The 16,437-nt window shown below is 44.0% G+C and overlaps 1 protein-coding gene across 3 annotated transcripts; it reads left to right on the top strand.

Annotated features, from left to right (window-relative positions):
- The first annotated feature begins 8,272 nt into the window (after positions 1–8,272).
- On the top strand, positions 8,273–15,752 carry LOC125543645 (lysosomal amino acid transporter 1 homolog). Of its 3 annotated transcripts, none has more exons than XM_048707057.1 (14): positions 8,273–8,467; positions 9,561–9,817; positions 9,944–9,986; positions 10,620–10,646; positions 10,729–10,824; positions 11,123–11,310; positions 11,566–11,737; positions 11,815–11,934; positions 12,048–12,164; positions 12,513–12,533; positions 13,270–13,328; positions 13,798–13,888; positions 14,262–14,383; positions 15,459–15,752. In XM_048707057.1, the coding sequence occupies exons 2-13, from the start codon at positions 9,579–9,581 to the stop codon at positions 14,337–14,339; spliced, it is 1,251 nt and encodes a 416-aa protein (XP_048563014.1). In that variant the 5' UTR covers positions 8,273–8,467; positions 9,561–9,578; the 3' UTR covers positions 14,340–14,383; positions 15,459–15,752. The 3 variants fall into 3 exon arrangements, with proteins under 3 accessions (XP_048563014.1, XP_048563016.1, XP_048563015.1); XM_048707058.1 differs by having other exon boundaries at positions 8,340–8,647; XM_048707059.1 differs by lacking the exon at positions 14,262–14,383 and having other exon boundaries at positions 13,798–13,923.
- Positions 15,753–16,437: the final 685 nt, after the last annotated feature.

The following is a 16,437-nucleotide window of genomic DNA, read 5'->3' as shown; positions in this document are numbered from 1 at the left end:
CTCCCACGTGTCGAGGCACGACTTAGAGGCATAATCGCATTGAAGGCATATGTCGCAAGTTAGGCAATCTTCACAACATCCCATGTAACATGAATAATAAAGGGGAGATAACATAGTTGGCTTACACTCGCCACGTCAATCAAGTACATAAATAACATTACATCATCCAAACACTCATGGCCCGACTACGGCGCCAAAATAAAAGAGAACCCAACATGCGACACGGTCCCAATCACCCCCAACTGGGCACCACTACTGATCATCGGGAAAGGAAACATACTAACGTTGAGAGTCTTCGTCGAACTCCCACTTGAGCTCATATGCGTCTGCTGGAGCGGAATCATCAGGCCCTGCATCTGGTGTAATAGTAATCTGTGAGCCACAGGGACTCAGCAATCTCGCACCCTCGCGATCAAGACTATTTAAGCTTATAGGTAAGGCAAGTAAATATATGTGGAGCTGCAGCAAGCGTCTAGCAAGTATGGTGGCTAACTTATTCGCAAAAGAGAGAGAGAAGAGGAGGCAAAGCACGAGCGAGAAACTAGAGAACAACCCGCGCAAACGTTACTCCAACACCGTGTCCACTTCCCGGACTCCGCCGGGAAGAGGCCATCACGGTAACACACTCAGTTGATTCATTTTAATTAAGTTAAGGTTCAAGTTATCTACAACCGGACATTAACAAATTCCCATCTGCCCATAACCGCGGGCACGGCTTTCGAAAGTTCAATCCCTGCAGGGGAGTCCCAACTTAGCCCATGACAAGATCTCACGGTCAACGAAGGAATAGACCTCCTCCCAAGACATTCCGATCAGACTCGGTATCTCGGTAATTCAAGACACTTCGACAGGTTAAAACAAGACCAGCAACACCGCCCGAATGTGCCGACAAATCCCGATAGGAGCTGCACATATCTCTTTCTCAGGGCACACTCAGATTGTCCTAGGTACGGGTAGGCCAGCCCAGAGTTGCCCCTGGTGGCCACCGGTAGCTGACAGGTGGACCAACACTCAAAGGAGCACTGGCCCGGGGGGGTTAAAATAAAGATGACCCTTGAGTCTGCAGAACCCAAGGGAAAGAAAAGGCTAGGTGGCAAATGGTAAAACCAAGGTTGGGCATTGCTGGAAAAGCTTTAATCAAGGCGAACTATCAAGGGGTTCCCATTATAACCCAACCGCGTAAGGAACGCAAAATCCGGGAACATAACACCGATATGACGGAAACTAGGGCGGCAAGAGTGGAACAAAACACTAGGCGAGAGGCCGAGCCTTCCACCCTTTACCAAGTATATAGATGCATTAAGATAACATAGCAATATAATGAAATCCCAACAAGTAAATAAATGTTCCAACAAGGAACGGCCTCCAATCTTCACCTGCAACTAGCAACGCTATAAGAGGGGCTGAGTAAAGCGGTAACATAGCCAATCAACGGTTTGCTAGGACAATGGTGGGTTAGAGGTTCGACATGGCAATTTGGCAGGCTTGCAAGCAAGTGGTAGGCATCGTAGCATTGGCATAGCAAAAGAGCGAGCAAAGTAGCATAGCAAAGATAGTAGTGATTTCGAGGGTATGATCATCTTGCCTGCACAGTTGTCAGAGTTGACTGGATCCTCGAAAGCAAACTCAACGGGCTCCTTGTTAGCGAACTCGTCTCCCGGCTCTACCCAAACAAGACAAATAAGCAACAAGGATACAATCAACCATGTGCAAACTCAAACAACACGATGCAAAGATGATATGCTATGCGGGATGCGATGCGGGATGCAAAATGCAAGATATGACAGGAAATGCATGAACCTGGCCTCAACTTGGAAAACCAAGTGTGCCACTGGAAACATGAGATGAAATCGCTTGAAAACGATATAAAGAACGCCGGAATCGGAGTTACGGTTTGGAAATGGCAAGCGATTCAAAAATGACACCGGTCTACGATTTACAGCAAGTAGGCCTCTAAATGCAATGAAATGAACATGCTACTATACCCAAACATGACAACAAAATACATGGCAGGGATGCACACAAGATTCTTAACAAAAGTCTAGCACTGAGATACGGCCAAATCATCCGTTAACAGGTTCAAACAAGCATGGCAAAAATGCAAATGGCAAAGAGATCTCAGACTTAGTGAAATTAACACGTGTCTGGAATTTCAGATCAGGTAGCACTCTTTGGAGCAACAAAACTACATGCTACAGGACCTGAACATGGAAAAGTAAAGCATGGCATGGAGATACTCAAAGAGCTTAACAAAAGTCCCTTAGTTACCTTGAGCCAAAAGGGATCAGAAAATACAATTGCAAGCATGTGAACATAGCAAAAACATAATCAGTTTTCAGACTTAGTGAAAAACTGGCACATGCTGAAATATAGCTCAAGTAGGCATGTTTACGAGCTCGATGCACTCACTACTGCAAGTCATGGCAAGGAAAGCATACACCCATCAAGAAGGCACAAAATTCAAGCTAGACATGGCAAGAACAATAGCATAGCATGCACGGACCAACTACAACATCACCGGCAAAATTGCAAACAAGTTGACAATCTGCCCAGAATCACAAAGTAGCAAAAGTAGAGCTTGATTGACTCAAGCTAGGGTGATCCATAATTGCAAACAAAGACATGGATGGATAGAGAACTACAATATTAACAAAACTCCCTTACTGATCATCCTCAAAAGAGGCACGGATCACTAGGAAACAACATGAACATATGGCATCATGAGATAAACAGCTCCAGGACTTAGTGAAATTAATGTCCCTGAAAACAGAATTAGCAAGTGCACCACTTTGCAAGCTTGCACTAGTCACCACACACATCCTAAAAAATACATGGGTTGCACCTCTGGAAAGATGACAAAACCTTTAACAAAATACATGTAGAACTCACGGGCATATCATGCACACAATAATCATGGCAAAAATGACAAAAGTGCTAAACGGAGTAGCAGATCTGACAATTAACTCAAGTAGCCCTCTTCTAACAGCATTTCGGGCATCAAGATGAACTCGAATTAAAATGATGCAATGTAATAAAATGATGTACTCTCTGAGATGAACATTTTGATATGCTATATGCATGAGTCGGAGCTACGGATGCGAAGTTACGGAGCCGCGAACATGGGCATATGAACTAAAAATTCTGGGGACTTAGGAAAAATTCAACCTCCGGATTAGGGTTACTGTTCACAGATCTGGATCGGCCCGGGACACTGTTCACCGGGGCGCGCCATTCGAGGTTCGCCGGCGCCGGGGTCTTGCCGGACGGAGGGGAGGCGAGGCCGGCTCCGGGCGGCGGCCACCGGAGCGCCGGAGGCGGCGGCGTGGCGGCGCGCGGCCGGGCGGCGGAGTGGCGGCGATGGCGCGGCGACCGGCGAGGAGGCGCGTGGCGGCGAGTGGCTGCGGCGGCCGGGCGAGCTCCGGCCGGCGAGGGCGGCGGAGCGCGGCGCCGGCTCGGGAGAAGGAGGCGGCGCGGGGCGGCGGGCGAAGCGGGCGCGCGCGCGGGCCGGGGGGGCCGGCTCCGGGCTCCCGCGGGCCGCGGTGGGAGTGGCGCGGCGGCGGCCACGTGGCGCTCTGCCACTGGCTGCGGGTGGCGGCGGCGGCGTGTCCGGCCGAAACGGACACGTCCGGCGCGGCGCGAGGTGGATTTCTAGGGTTTCGGAGGTAGGAGGAGATCCGAAAATCGGGGGGTGTTTAAATAGGCATAGAGGGAGTTAGGAGAGTCCAAATGAGGTGCGGTTTTCGGCCACGCGATCGTGGTCGAACGCTCTAGATGATGGAGCATAGATAGGTGGGTTTTGGGCCAAATTGGAGGGGTGTTGGTCTGCAACACACACGAGGCCTTCTCGGTCCCTCGGTTAACCGTTGGAGTACCAAACGAAGTCCAAAAGATACGAAACTTGACAGGCGGTCTACCGGTAGTAAACCAAGGCTGCTTGGCAAGTCTCGGTCCAATCCGGAAATGTTTAATCCCCACACACGAAAGAAGGCTAGAAATGACCACCGGAGAAGAATGAAGCACCGGAATGCAAAACGGACAACGGGGAAAATGCTCGAATGCATGAGACGAACACGTATGCAAATGCAATGCACATGATGACATGATATGAGATGCATGACAACGACAACAACACACGGAGACAAAACCCATACCCGAGGAAATAAATATAATTTAGCGCCGGAAACGGCAAGAGTTGGAGTACAAATTGGGAAAGTTACATCTGGGGTGTTACACCAATACTCCATGCTCTTGTGCAACATCCATAAGATGACCGAGGTAGTTGACAACAAGAACAAAGAGGAGGGGGGCAAGGGGTCCCCTTGCCGGAGACCTCATCGGCCGGTGGTGAATCTGCTCACTAAGAGAGGAATTAACACACACCTAGTAGATGAGGCGACGAATAATGCAACAATCACCCCCCCCCACACACACACACATTTACGCCCAAATCCTCTGTATTGAAGCAACCCAAGCATGAATTCTAAGACATAATCAAATGCTTTTGCCAGGTTAAGCTTGAACATGATAGAGTGGATTTTTCCGCCTCAACGCCTCGGTTATGGCTTGAACATAAACAAAGTTTTCATGAATACTTCTTCCTTTAATAAATGCATTTTGACCTTGGGAAGTCAGCCGGTTCATCTTAGGTTGCAGCCTAGAGCCAAAATCTTAGCAACAATTTTAGCAAAGTAATGTTTTTTAGGAAAGCAAAGTAGTGGATTTAATATAAATTTGTTCATCAACGAAATCCTATACATGGAGTAAATAAAAAGGAACACTCCATGGTGTCTAGCTTGGAGCTCTGTGTACTCTCATGTTTGCATCCAACCATCCCATTTTATCTATCCTACTTCTGTTCAAGATCTTTGGGTTGCTACTAGAAAATAGTGACATACTAATCTTGTAACCCAACTTTTCTCTGAGCCTATATATAGCCTCTGCTATTCTCCAAACTCCTATTATCCAGGATGACAATGAAGACATTCTTTGATGGGATTTGACACCTAATAGTAAGTGTAACTCTAAGGTGTCTATAAGTTGTGTTCGCAGGCTATACAACAAGCTCCAAACATTCAGGCTTCTTAGGTCCCCATTGCAGTCAAGAACATTCTCAAGCAGGGCGTATTCACATACACGATGTGTAAACTAAGCTAATGGCAGTGCAACAAAGTAGAAGCAATGCAAAGCATCAGTTACAAGATATGTTCAACCAATATAACCTTAGAAAGTTAGAGCAAGCACCTTGATGGGTGAATAAGATAGGGCATTTGCCTCTGACTCCTCCATTAGGGAGCTACATTGACTTAGGTCTCCCTCTAGCTCAGAATCACTGTTAGGATCATATTCTCAGCATGAATCTGATGTAGGGTAGGAACCCTAGGGGCCGATCTTTCACGATAGGAGCAGATCCCATGATGAACATGAAGAACAGAAGGGGAAAATGAGGGGGAACACAAAGGAAAACACGGGAGAAACACTAAACCAACACAAGATACTCACACATGTGCTAGATCCTCGGATACATAAGAGTTCACATAGGACACGATCAACTAGGGACGATACAAGGGTAGCCGGTCTTCTCCGTGAGGAGGTCTTGAATCCACGAGGGGATCTTCCCTTAGAGGGGTCTTGAATCCAAAGGGATCTTCTCCGAAGAGGCTGCGGTCTCTCACGAGGAGTAGATCCGATGTGGATGAGCGAAGCTCTATCTCTTAAAATGAGCTAAACCTACGCTAACCCTAGAAAGTTGGACGAGGTAGAGTATATATAGTCTTAGTGAAAAAGAGGGGGGCGAAGGGGTACATGGGTTGCGGCCCAACACGAAACGGTGCACAGGCGTCGGACATCCGGGAGTCACCGGTCGTCCGGAGGCTCGCGAGGGTAGGGACGTCCGGTGTCTGTCGGACGTCCGTAGATTCGGCTCGGGTGGTCTTCGGTCGGACGTCCGGTCGGGGTCGGTCGTCCGAGGAGCGTCGGTCGTCCTGGTGGCGTCAGATGTCTGTCTGTTTTGGCTTGGGTGTGGAAGTGTCAGTCGTCCAGAGGAGGTCGAACGTCCGGAGCCTGGAGGTCGTCGGACGTCCGGGGTTCATCGGTCGTCCGGAGCCTGGAGACTTTGAGCAGTTCTTCTTCTTCGTCTCCGTATTCACGTCCATCTTCCTCTTATTCTTCTCCTTGCTCCTTAGCTTCTCCATGATACCTGAGAATGCACAAAGTGTCCATATGAGGTAGTAGCCATGTCTCATGTGCATCAAAGTGGAAATGTGAGAGGAGAGATGTCACCTCGGTTTCATGGGCTCTTGCACCTGCTCGTGTCATGGGTCCAAGAGGGGTCGTAGGAGATGTAGTTGGGTCCATGGGGATCGCCTTGGGATGCTCCGCATCAGAATCTGTAGGTGGAGAGCGTTTGGATTGCATTGCATCCAGACTTGATTTTAGTCCCTTAATGCCAAGTTTGACAACCATGGCATTGTTCTGCTTTATTCTTTTCATGCGCGCAAGCTCATAATCATTATGATGCTGTTCATAATCTAAGATTTATGAAAACATAAAAAGTAGTCAGATTATCTATGGAATGCATTGCGGATTCAACTCGAAGAGTGTCTCCCTATAAACCCCTACGTATGCAAAGTTCACCCCCAACTGTGCTGACTAGACCACACACAGAAATACAAACCTCTTATGTCTCTATAACAGGCAGACACACATTTCAAAACTGAAGTAGGAACATTAGAATCATATCAAATTCGTATTTCAACAAATAAACTAAGGAATTTTCAGTGGCATAATGTTCAGCTTCAAAGGTGGACTGCTGGTAGTGTGACCCAAAGCAAGTAGGCAGATTGTATTCCATGTAAAAGATCGTAGTCTATGTAAAAGCTGGAAATGACATTTTCTTTCTATACAATGCAGTGCTCGTTGCCCACACATGATGGAAGAGATCACACAGGGAAATACTATTCACTCATGTCTATGGTTCCAGTATTTTGAAACAGGGTGGTCCACCCTAAAAGAATATTGACAACAAATATGACAAGGCAAGCATAGATGTAGTGAATCAATCATTTACTTGTGAGCTTACTAGGACAGGTATGCAGAATTGTAACTGTAGTAAGAGACCGTCCAAAATCTGAATCAAGAAGTTTGTCTAGCACTTATTGTTTGCAACTAATCGACGTGAATAATTGTATATAATATCGAATGAGTAAGAAAGACAAGTAAAATTGTCAACAAACCTGGCATGTAGTAGTAATCTGGGTCAATGTCACTACGACCAACAATCCAAACAATGGTGTCCGTCCACTAGCTGCTGGGCCAACTACTCCCTCCTCCAGTTCATACTATTGCTTTTGATCTTTTGATTGTAGGGCCTAAAATCTTCTCAGATGCTTCTTGGAAGAAGAACAAAATTCCTGGTAGAAGCACTATTCCATCAACATGTCTGGGGATTTGTTTTCAACTTACATAAGGCGTGTGTTTCTCTTTGCTCATGATCCAAGCTTCCATGGAGCTTGCGTCTTCTCCCTTGGTGGCCGAGGGAGTTGCTCCTCACCTTGCGACAGTCATTGTGGACAAACTCAACCTGTAGGGTGTCACCTTCCTTACTGACAATTTGTCCCTAGCAAAAGCAGTAGTTGTTGATGGTATATCTTCATATTCATCTCACTAGACTAGCAGGCAACACTTGGCAAGATTTTTTAACCCCTCTAAGCATCACAGGCATTGTAGTTTTTCATATTGCTAGAAACTTAAATAGTTTTGCTCATGATGCCGTTCATTAGATTCTAAACTCTAGAGTAGAACCTGCTTATGCACGTACTCCCTCTGTAAGCAAATATAAAAACATTCAGATCACTAAAATAGTGATCTAAACGAAGTATCAAGCAGGCTCATAGGCATCTTGGTTGTCCTTATATTCAAGCTATCTCAGAGCTGAGATGCCACCAGTTTGTAATCCACGCTGTAACATGTACTTGAGCACTGTTTGAATGAAATTTGGCGCCTTGAGCGCCTCAACTTGTTGAAAAAGAAGGAACAAAGGGAGTACATCATGTATGAACCATGTGACGAACAGAACTACCCCACGTTTTCACCTGTTGATCGTGTCGAGGGCGACCGAGACGTACGCGCCCGGGCTACCGAGCCGTAACCTGCGTGGACGACGGCACGTTTCCGTTTCGACAAGAGGGAAGAAAAACCTGCGAACGAACGGCTCACGAGTCGCGGGTCCCGGTCCAGCCTCCAGCAGGGAGTCTTCCTAGCCCGAGCGAGCGGTGCCACGCGGCCGCGGCAGGGCACGGTGGCAAGCCGCCAAAATAGGCATCCTGGTCTCGCGAGAACCAGCCACCCACATCACAGCCAAGAAGCGGCGGCGAGGGCGAGCGGGCGATAAAATCGCGGCCTCTCTCCTCTCGTCTTCTATTCCATCTTCGCCTCGCCAACTCCAACTCTCTCTCTCCGAACAACTCTGGTACGAACCACCTCACCTCCTTCCCTCGCGACGCTTTTTCCTTCTTCTGGCGCCGCCGCCTCGTGAGTGTCCGACAATGCCGTGTTCCGTCCGGGGTTTCGCTTCTTGGCGGCTGCGTCCATCGCTCTGACGAGATTGAGTAGCCCTACTCCCGATTCAGCCATCTTTCTCTTCCTGCCTGTACGTCGCGCCGGCTTTAGATTCTTCCAAGGGTTTCTTCTTCTTTCTTGCGGCCTTTCAAGTGTGTTAATGGCGGAGACGCGTTGCCGTTTGGCTTCTGGAACGGAGACGCGGATTCGCTAGGGAATCGATGCAATTTTCGGAGATGTCTCGATTAGGCTGGGCCGACGGGGTGACGCGTCCGGGGTTCCACTTTCAAGTTTTATCTTTCTTGACGCGATTGTTTGAACTATGGATCTGCAGCATGTTTTGGGTTGGCGGCGGAGAGCAAGGGGATGGATAACCTCAGAGATGGAGAGAGAAAGAACGGACGCAGATATTTTGTTCAATTTGGTTCGTGTTTTTGGCTGTTTGCCTAGGTGATTCGTGTGGACATAGGAGAAGAGAATGAAGGCCACTTACATCTACAAGTCCTTATCAATAGAATTTTCAAAATCCAGTTCATTTTTTAAAATTCATTTTTCTACAGTAATAATGTTGCATGCTTACACAAACAAACTGCAGTATACGGGGAGTGGATCATCTCTCTTCTCCTCAATCTTTTCTTACATCCTCTTCCTTTTACTTTTGAATATTCTTTCCATACTATTCTCTTTTAGATTCTTCTCCATTCTTCTCTTTTAGCTGCTGTCTCTGAACTTTCATCATATCTGTTTCTTTTTTTGGTGATGGAACAGTTCTCTCTCCCCCATATTTTGAGCTGAAATTTAGACAGCTATTCAATTTGCTTCAGGCATTTCAAGTAAAAAACGGAAAACATTTTCTTCACATATGCCTGTATGGTACTTATTTCATAATGGAAATAAGAGGTTGCTAATTAGAGTAATATGTTTCCTTTCTTGTTCAAATGAGAAGATCAAATTGACAGCACATCCTTTTTATAACGCCCATGTTTTGTGCAATTGTTCCTCAGGTTTGAGCACACACGCCAATGGGTATCTTCAGTGGAACGCCTCCTCCGAGCTGCCCATCAGCTCCGCATTGCGCGGAATGGGCTAAAGTCTATCTGAAGTACTGCCTGTGCAGTACTAAGGATGGTGTTGCCCTGGGTCTTGGACTGGCTAGTGTCCTCAGTTGGGGTATCGCCGAGGTGCCGCAGATCATAACAAATTACAAACAGAAGTCAACAGAAGGCCTTTCTATTGCCTTTCTGATGACCTGGATAGTTGGGTATGTTGTTTCTTATTTCTCACCTTCCTCGCATATTGATGTTGTATCATCCTTATTGTACTTGCATATGCATATCGTGCGCAAGCTCTATCTAATGGTGTATGTCATTCTTCTGCACTCATGCAGGGATTTGTTTAACCTTGTCGGCTGTTTCCTGGAACCTGCTACTGTAAGATCCACTATTGCCACAGTTTCCTTTTCTTTTCTCAAATTCCATCATACGACATTTTTCTTCCGCGAGGCACATGCACCCGTTACATGTGTTAATATCCTATAGGACACTAGTAGTTTTTTGTCTGATTTAATGAACTATCCGACTGCAGTTTCATTTGGACAATATAATGACGTGTTATTCATGAGTATGAAAAGCAACCAAATCATTTCTGCTTGCCTGCCATGTTCCTGGAACCAGCAAGAGCTAGTATAGTTATGCTGGATGAACTCATGCATTTTTTTTTGAAGCGGAGAGTAACTGAATACGAACACTAATATAATAGTTCCAAGCATATATAGTATCTCAAAATGGGAGATTCCCTAATAATCTAAACAAGTTATATAAATGATTTAGATCTGCTGTACATAAACCTGATTATGCTTGCCAATACAGCCCTCTTGCATTTAATGTGTACAACTTCTTCATGTTCAGTTCTTTTTTCAAGAAAACGCGAAGGACCTTTGTGTTTCATTTAATTGAAAAGAGAGAGTTTAAAGTTGCAGTTGTGATGTAGAAAGGATGCGTGGGATTAAATAATTATCTTTTATTTTGAACATTTGAAATTAATATTTTTTATTTGTAATGCAGCTGCCGACACAGTTTTACATGGCATTGGTAAGGACACCATTTTCTTAACTCTTGTTACTTCAATTCTGCGTGGTTTCTGTCATCTGAGAACTTAATTTTTGCAATGCAGCTATATACCATCACAACTGTGATTCTCACTGGACAGACAATATACTATAGCCACATCTACCATCTTAAAGTAAAGAAAACTGGGGTAACTGCCAAGGTGATCACTCCGTAACATTGACGATTATCATTATGTTTGCAAGGAATCACGTTTCTCTGAATATTAGCAAAATAGATACTTAATGTGGTTAACAATTGTAGAGAAGCAACCACTGTATATGAACAATACTTCTATTTCTGGATTCATGCACTTATGATGCAGCTGCTCACGGCTTTGCAAAGTAGTTTAGTGTTACCACAAGCCAGATTCCCTTAAAAATTGTTTAGACACCTTTTGGCTCCTACCATCTTCCTAAACTATCCTCTCACTTCTGTTGGACTACATTTTATGATTTCAGTCTCAGAAACATCAACGAGGGGATGCTTCATTACGTGAAAAGCTTTTGGGACATAGGGACGAGGCATTCAAAAATAATATTCAGTCAGGTCCGACTATTCCTATCCCGAGCTCACCAATCCAGGTGAACACAGAAGTATTCCGGCAACGTCATGGTTCAGTCAGCCCCGGCTCAGACTACTACTATGCGTAATGTTCTTGAGCTTGTTAATGTTTCATCATATTTCACAGTTTTTTTCAACATTTATTTCATTCCTTAAAGCAAATTATGTCCACTTCTTTGGATAAATATTGTTTGTTTGCTCTATTACATGGAATACGGCAATGGACTGCACTCTTGATGGTTACTTCGGGATGTTGCAGTTTTATTATCACCTGCTGACAGAGCACTCTAGCTATCAGATAATATTCCAGGAGCATCTAACTCTCTGATTGGTTTTACAGGTCAGCAAGATCTCTATCGAGGAGCCCGGTGCCTACAGGTACATGGTTGGGGAATAATCGCCAGACAACAAAAGTTCCTCCACAAATGAGCGACGAAGGTGAACCTTTATTTGGCGAGTTTGTTCCAGCGCAGTCTGCACCAGCTGCTATTACAAAAAATTCCCTCTCAGTGGTACATTAACTTTGATCCTGTTGATACTTGTCTATTAAGGTCGGAACTATACAAAAACTTATATTGTTTGAATTCAGGTACCATGGATTTCTGTTGTCTTGGGCATGTGTGTGTTGCATATTTTGGTTGGAACTGCACGCAGGGATGCTTCCAATGAAATTATCATCACTGTCGGCAGAAAGCTCTTAGTTGTAGCGGTAAGCTGTAGCTGCTCTCAAGTTTCAGACCTTCGGCAGTACCAGGCAATTTGCATGAACAATGAACTATGTTTTCAATTTGCATATCTGATTAGTTTCTTCTTGCACCATAGGATGACCATGCAGGTTCATCTCCGAGCCATGGCAGTGCAAGTGGAATTGGAAGCTTTCTTGGTTGGGCCATGGCGGTTATCTATATGGGCGGACGACTTCCCCAGATCTTCTTAAATGTAAGACAGTAAACAATTGAATGTTCTTTTTTTCTTATTACTCTTGTTGTCACCGGAAATTCTTTTCCGATACTTAGTCCTATTGCTGGATACGGTACAAATATCTATAGTGGAATGAGGTCATTTGTGAAAGCTAAAATGGTGTCAGTAAAAGGCATGGCACACGAGGGAACATCTATTATACTTTCAGTTTCAGTCACTCCTGTTCCTACTCGTTTCTACTGCAAATGCGCATCTGATGGTGTTGAATAATAGCATTAGTTAATCTCGAGAAATTCTTTAAAACCATAGTAGTAGTGCAATATGTCATCTTTTTGGTATTTCTAACTTTTCGCTACTACTCTGCAGATGCAAAGAGGCCATGCCGAGGCAAGTTCATCTCCATCTTCATCAATAACTTCTTTTACTGCAGGAGACACTTCCACTTTTCTCATTTGTCACCATTTTTTGCATTCCTTGTTGCATAATTAGCGACTGCATGAATGGTGTAATGACGGCCCCGCTGTCTCTGAGATGGACCCTATGAACATTAATAAATATTCAGTTTTCCCTAAGAGGAATTAGTAGCCCACTTCGTCTTAGATGTCAATGTCATATAATTGTTGCATGCAATTCACATTGATGCGGTTAAGTGGAAAGTGGATACTAAAATAAAAATTAGCTGTACTATGAATTGAACTAAATATAGCGGTCTAGTTGTTGATTGTCATATGTTTCTTTTGGTTATTATGCAAGAGAGGTAACTCGAACTTAATTCTTGAAGGTTGTATTAGTATGTGGTGTTAAGTTTAGGCATTATCCTTCTAAATTTTTAATCACTTTGGTCATCCCACTGCACTTTATTGCGGCACCTCATTATAGTTTGAATAAAATATGCCCCTACCTTCCTATCCTATTTCTCTGACTGGAGAGATATATGATGTCAAATTTTGACTAAAACAAAGCCATTTTAAGCCCATCTTATTTTTCTGACAGGAGAGACACTATCGCATTTTATTTATGTAGGAAATCAACATTAACTGCATCGATCTCTGTTGTTTTGGGTTTTGTTTAAAATATTTTCTGATGCTGGTAACTTATCTGACCTGTCGGCAACTTTGTTCAGGGGCTCAGTCCGCTAATGTTTACCTTTGCTTTAGTGGGGAATACGACATATGTAGGGAGGTAACCATGTACCTAACTTCATTTGTTTAACCTTATTCAGTTACTTTATATGCATTTGTTTAGTAAAAGATGTCCTTTGGCGTGTTATGTTTCTTAGTATAGTACTCCCTCCGTTCCTAAATATATGTCTTTATAGAGATTCCATTACGGACTACATACGGAGCAAAATGAGTGAATCTACACTCTAAAATATGTCTATATACATCCGTACGTAGTCCATATTGAATGAAATCTATAAAAACGCTTATATTTAGAAACGGAGGGAGTAGCTATGTAGCCTAGAAACCTGTAAATTTTCCGACATTGCAATGAACTGTCATGTTCCACACCAAGCAGGTGCATCCCTTGTCACTTTTAGGGTACCATATATAAAATACAAGGACAGACCATGTTATGTTTCTTTTTTCTTGAAACCAGCTTTAGTTGGCCACGTTTTATGGTTCTCATATCCATTTGTTTTCCATTGCAGTATCCTTGTGAATAGTTTGGACTGGGCAAGGCTTAGACCAAATCTGCCGTGGCTTGTAGATGCTGGAGGATGTGTTTTGCTTGATTCTTTCGTATCCTTGAGGACCATTGATTCCTACAGTTACTGGTATTCTTTGTTCTGCAACTCAAAATAGTTTTTGTGCAAACTTTTGTGCCGAAGAGAGGTTTGAACTGACTTGTTTTCAGATGCCATTGTTTTAGAATCATTATTGAGTTGCCTTTGTAGCTATCATCTCACATAAGGCTCCGGATCTATGAGTAGAGAAATATTACCACGATGTAGTTGAGTATGACTGTGTCTTAGGATCATATACGTTAGTTTCCAAAAATGGCTGAGACCTATGTTTTAGAATCTGGTCGGTGGTACCATGATATGCCATATCACAATTCATAGCAGATTTCAATCAGTTGTTGCATTGGAAGAATCCTTAACCATATCTGCAGATTATTCTTCAGTTCCTTTATTTTCATTACCGGAAGCAAAGTGGGCGTGATGAACTTGACAATTTGGATAAAGCCTAATGCATAGTGAAAAAGTATTTCATTTCTCTTCTTCAATGGAAAAGGTTGGTGTGCCGCTCTCGTCTTTGTCCGTTATATATATTGAAGAGAAAATTCCTTATTTGACACTATCTTAAAATCTGTTTCCTTATTTGACACTGGAAAAGTTTTTCTTCCCTATTTGACACAAGTTCTAAATTTTATTCCCTATATGACATTTCCGTCCATTTTGAGCCTAAATGACACATGAAAAGACTCTTTTGCCCCTCATGTGGTATGTGTGTGAGGGGCAATAGCGCACGCACGCAGCATCAGTGCGAGGGCAAGAGAACACACGCAGCAACACATACACATGTACCAACACACACGCATGCGCGCACACACACGCAACAACACGCACGCAACAACATGCACACGCACGTGCACACACACACACGCACACACACGCAGCAACACACATGCACGCGCACACACACGAACGCAGCACACACACACATACACACACACGCAGCAGCAGCACACACACAGGCAGCACATAGGCACGCAACAGCACACACACGCGCGCGCACGTACACACGCAGTAGCAAACACACACATGCAGCGGCAGCACACATGTGCGCGTGCACCCACACACGCAACAGCACACACGCGCGCGCACATACATACCGCATGAGGGGCAAAATTGTCTTTAAAGGTGTCATTTAGGCTCAAAATGGACAGAAGTGTCGTATAGGGAATAAAATTTAGGACTAGTGTCAAATAGGGAAGAATAACTTTTCCAGTGTCAAATAAGGAACCAGATTTTAAGACAGTGTCAAATAAGGAATTTTCTCTATATTGAATGGCAATTTATCGCTTTGCAGTGCCTATTTTATGTGTGGTAAGATAAAAGAAAAAGAAAACCTGCAAAATAAGATAAAACAGTGCTCAAGCCCCTGTACTAGAAAATCGGTGAGCCAGATTGTTAGATACTCTTTACATTTTTGAAACATCTCGCCATGAATTCTTGCTTAGAAATAGGAACGCCGACCTCAGTCGGATGGTTGGCTTGGGCATTCTCTGTTGCGGATTCTCTTTTAACCTTCTATGGATGGAGCCAGAACATCCTTCTGACCATTTCTCAATGTTTCTGTTTTTCAGACATGGAGGTACCACCTGCGTGGGGATTGTGCATTTTTCCTGGAAAGCTGCGCAATAGCACTCCCCGTGCAGAACTGCAGAGGCAAGGTTCACAGGCTTAATTTGCGGTGAATGAGCTGCGGCGCCGCATGGCTAAGGGATGAAATCTGTTAAGGGATAGATGCACGAAGTCTGCTGTGTTAGAATACCAAAAAGTGTGTCATGTACTCGGGGTCGTGCTATATCTGTACATCGTATGGTGATTTGCAGTTCTTCATGCTATCTCTATTTTTGAAGTGATGCCCGTATTGTGTATGATCTGGCCGTTGTCGTCGGATGCTCAGATTCAAATACGCGTCGAGGCCGATTTTACTTGTTTTTCTTGTGTGGGACTCACCCGATTTTATCCAAGTGTTCATCACATGAGCTGCGCACAATGACGTTTACAAGTGTGGACTGGAGAACACAATAAAGTAATGTATTTGCTAATTCTCATCTATAGATAATAGTAAATGGAGAATGATCAAAGTGTCAACTTAAAAGATCGTGTCAATGTTCTAGTACCCACTCAGTATATCATGGGCTAGAGTATCCTATGTCTCTAGGTTAGACCTAAACGCTCTTATATTAATTTACAGAGGGAGTGGAAACTAACTACGAACTACATTATTTTTGTGTTATCTATTTTGTAGTCTCCTTTGGGTGATTAGAATGGTAAGCTGTCCAGGGTCATTGACAAGAGTGCTATTTATGCTAGTACAACTGCTTAACTATGTAAGATAATAATATAAGATATTTTGAAAAGTAGTATTTATTTGTCTAAATTTTTATTATTATTTTTTAGGGCTTGCTCCCAGCTTTCTTCTTCCCTAGGGAATTATGCTCATGACTAAATTGCCAAAGGGTAAAATACTCTGAAACCACATGGAGGATAAAATTGCAGCATTGTAGTTGAGTTTGAGGTCTTTTTTTAGCTCAAGCAATATTCGAGTTATTGTCT

The sequence above is a fragment of the Triticum urartu genome, chromosome 3 (genome assembly GCF_003073215.2).
Source record: "Triticum urartu cultivar G1812 chromosome 3, Tu2.1, whole genome shotgun sequence".
Classification (NCBI taxonomy): domain Eukaryota; kingdom Viridiplantae; phylum Streptophyta; class Magnoliopsida; order Poales; family Poaceae; genus Triticum; species Triticum urartu.
Note: the sequence above shows the minus strand (reverse complement) of the source record. Positions and strands in the feature narration are given on the sequence as shown.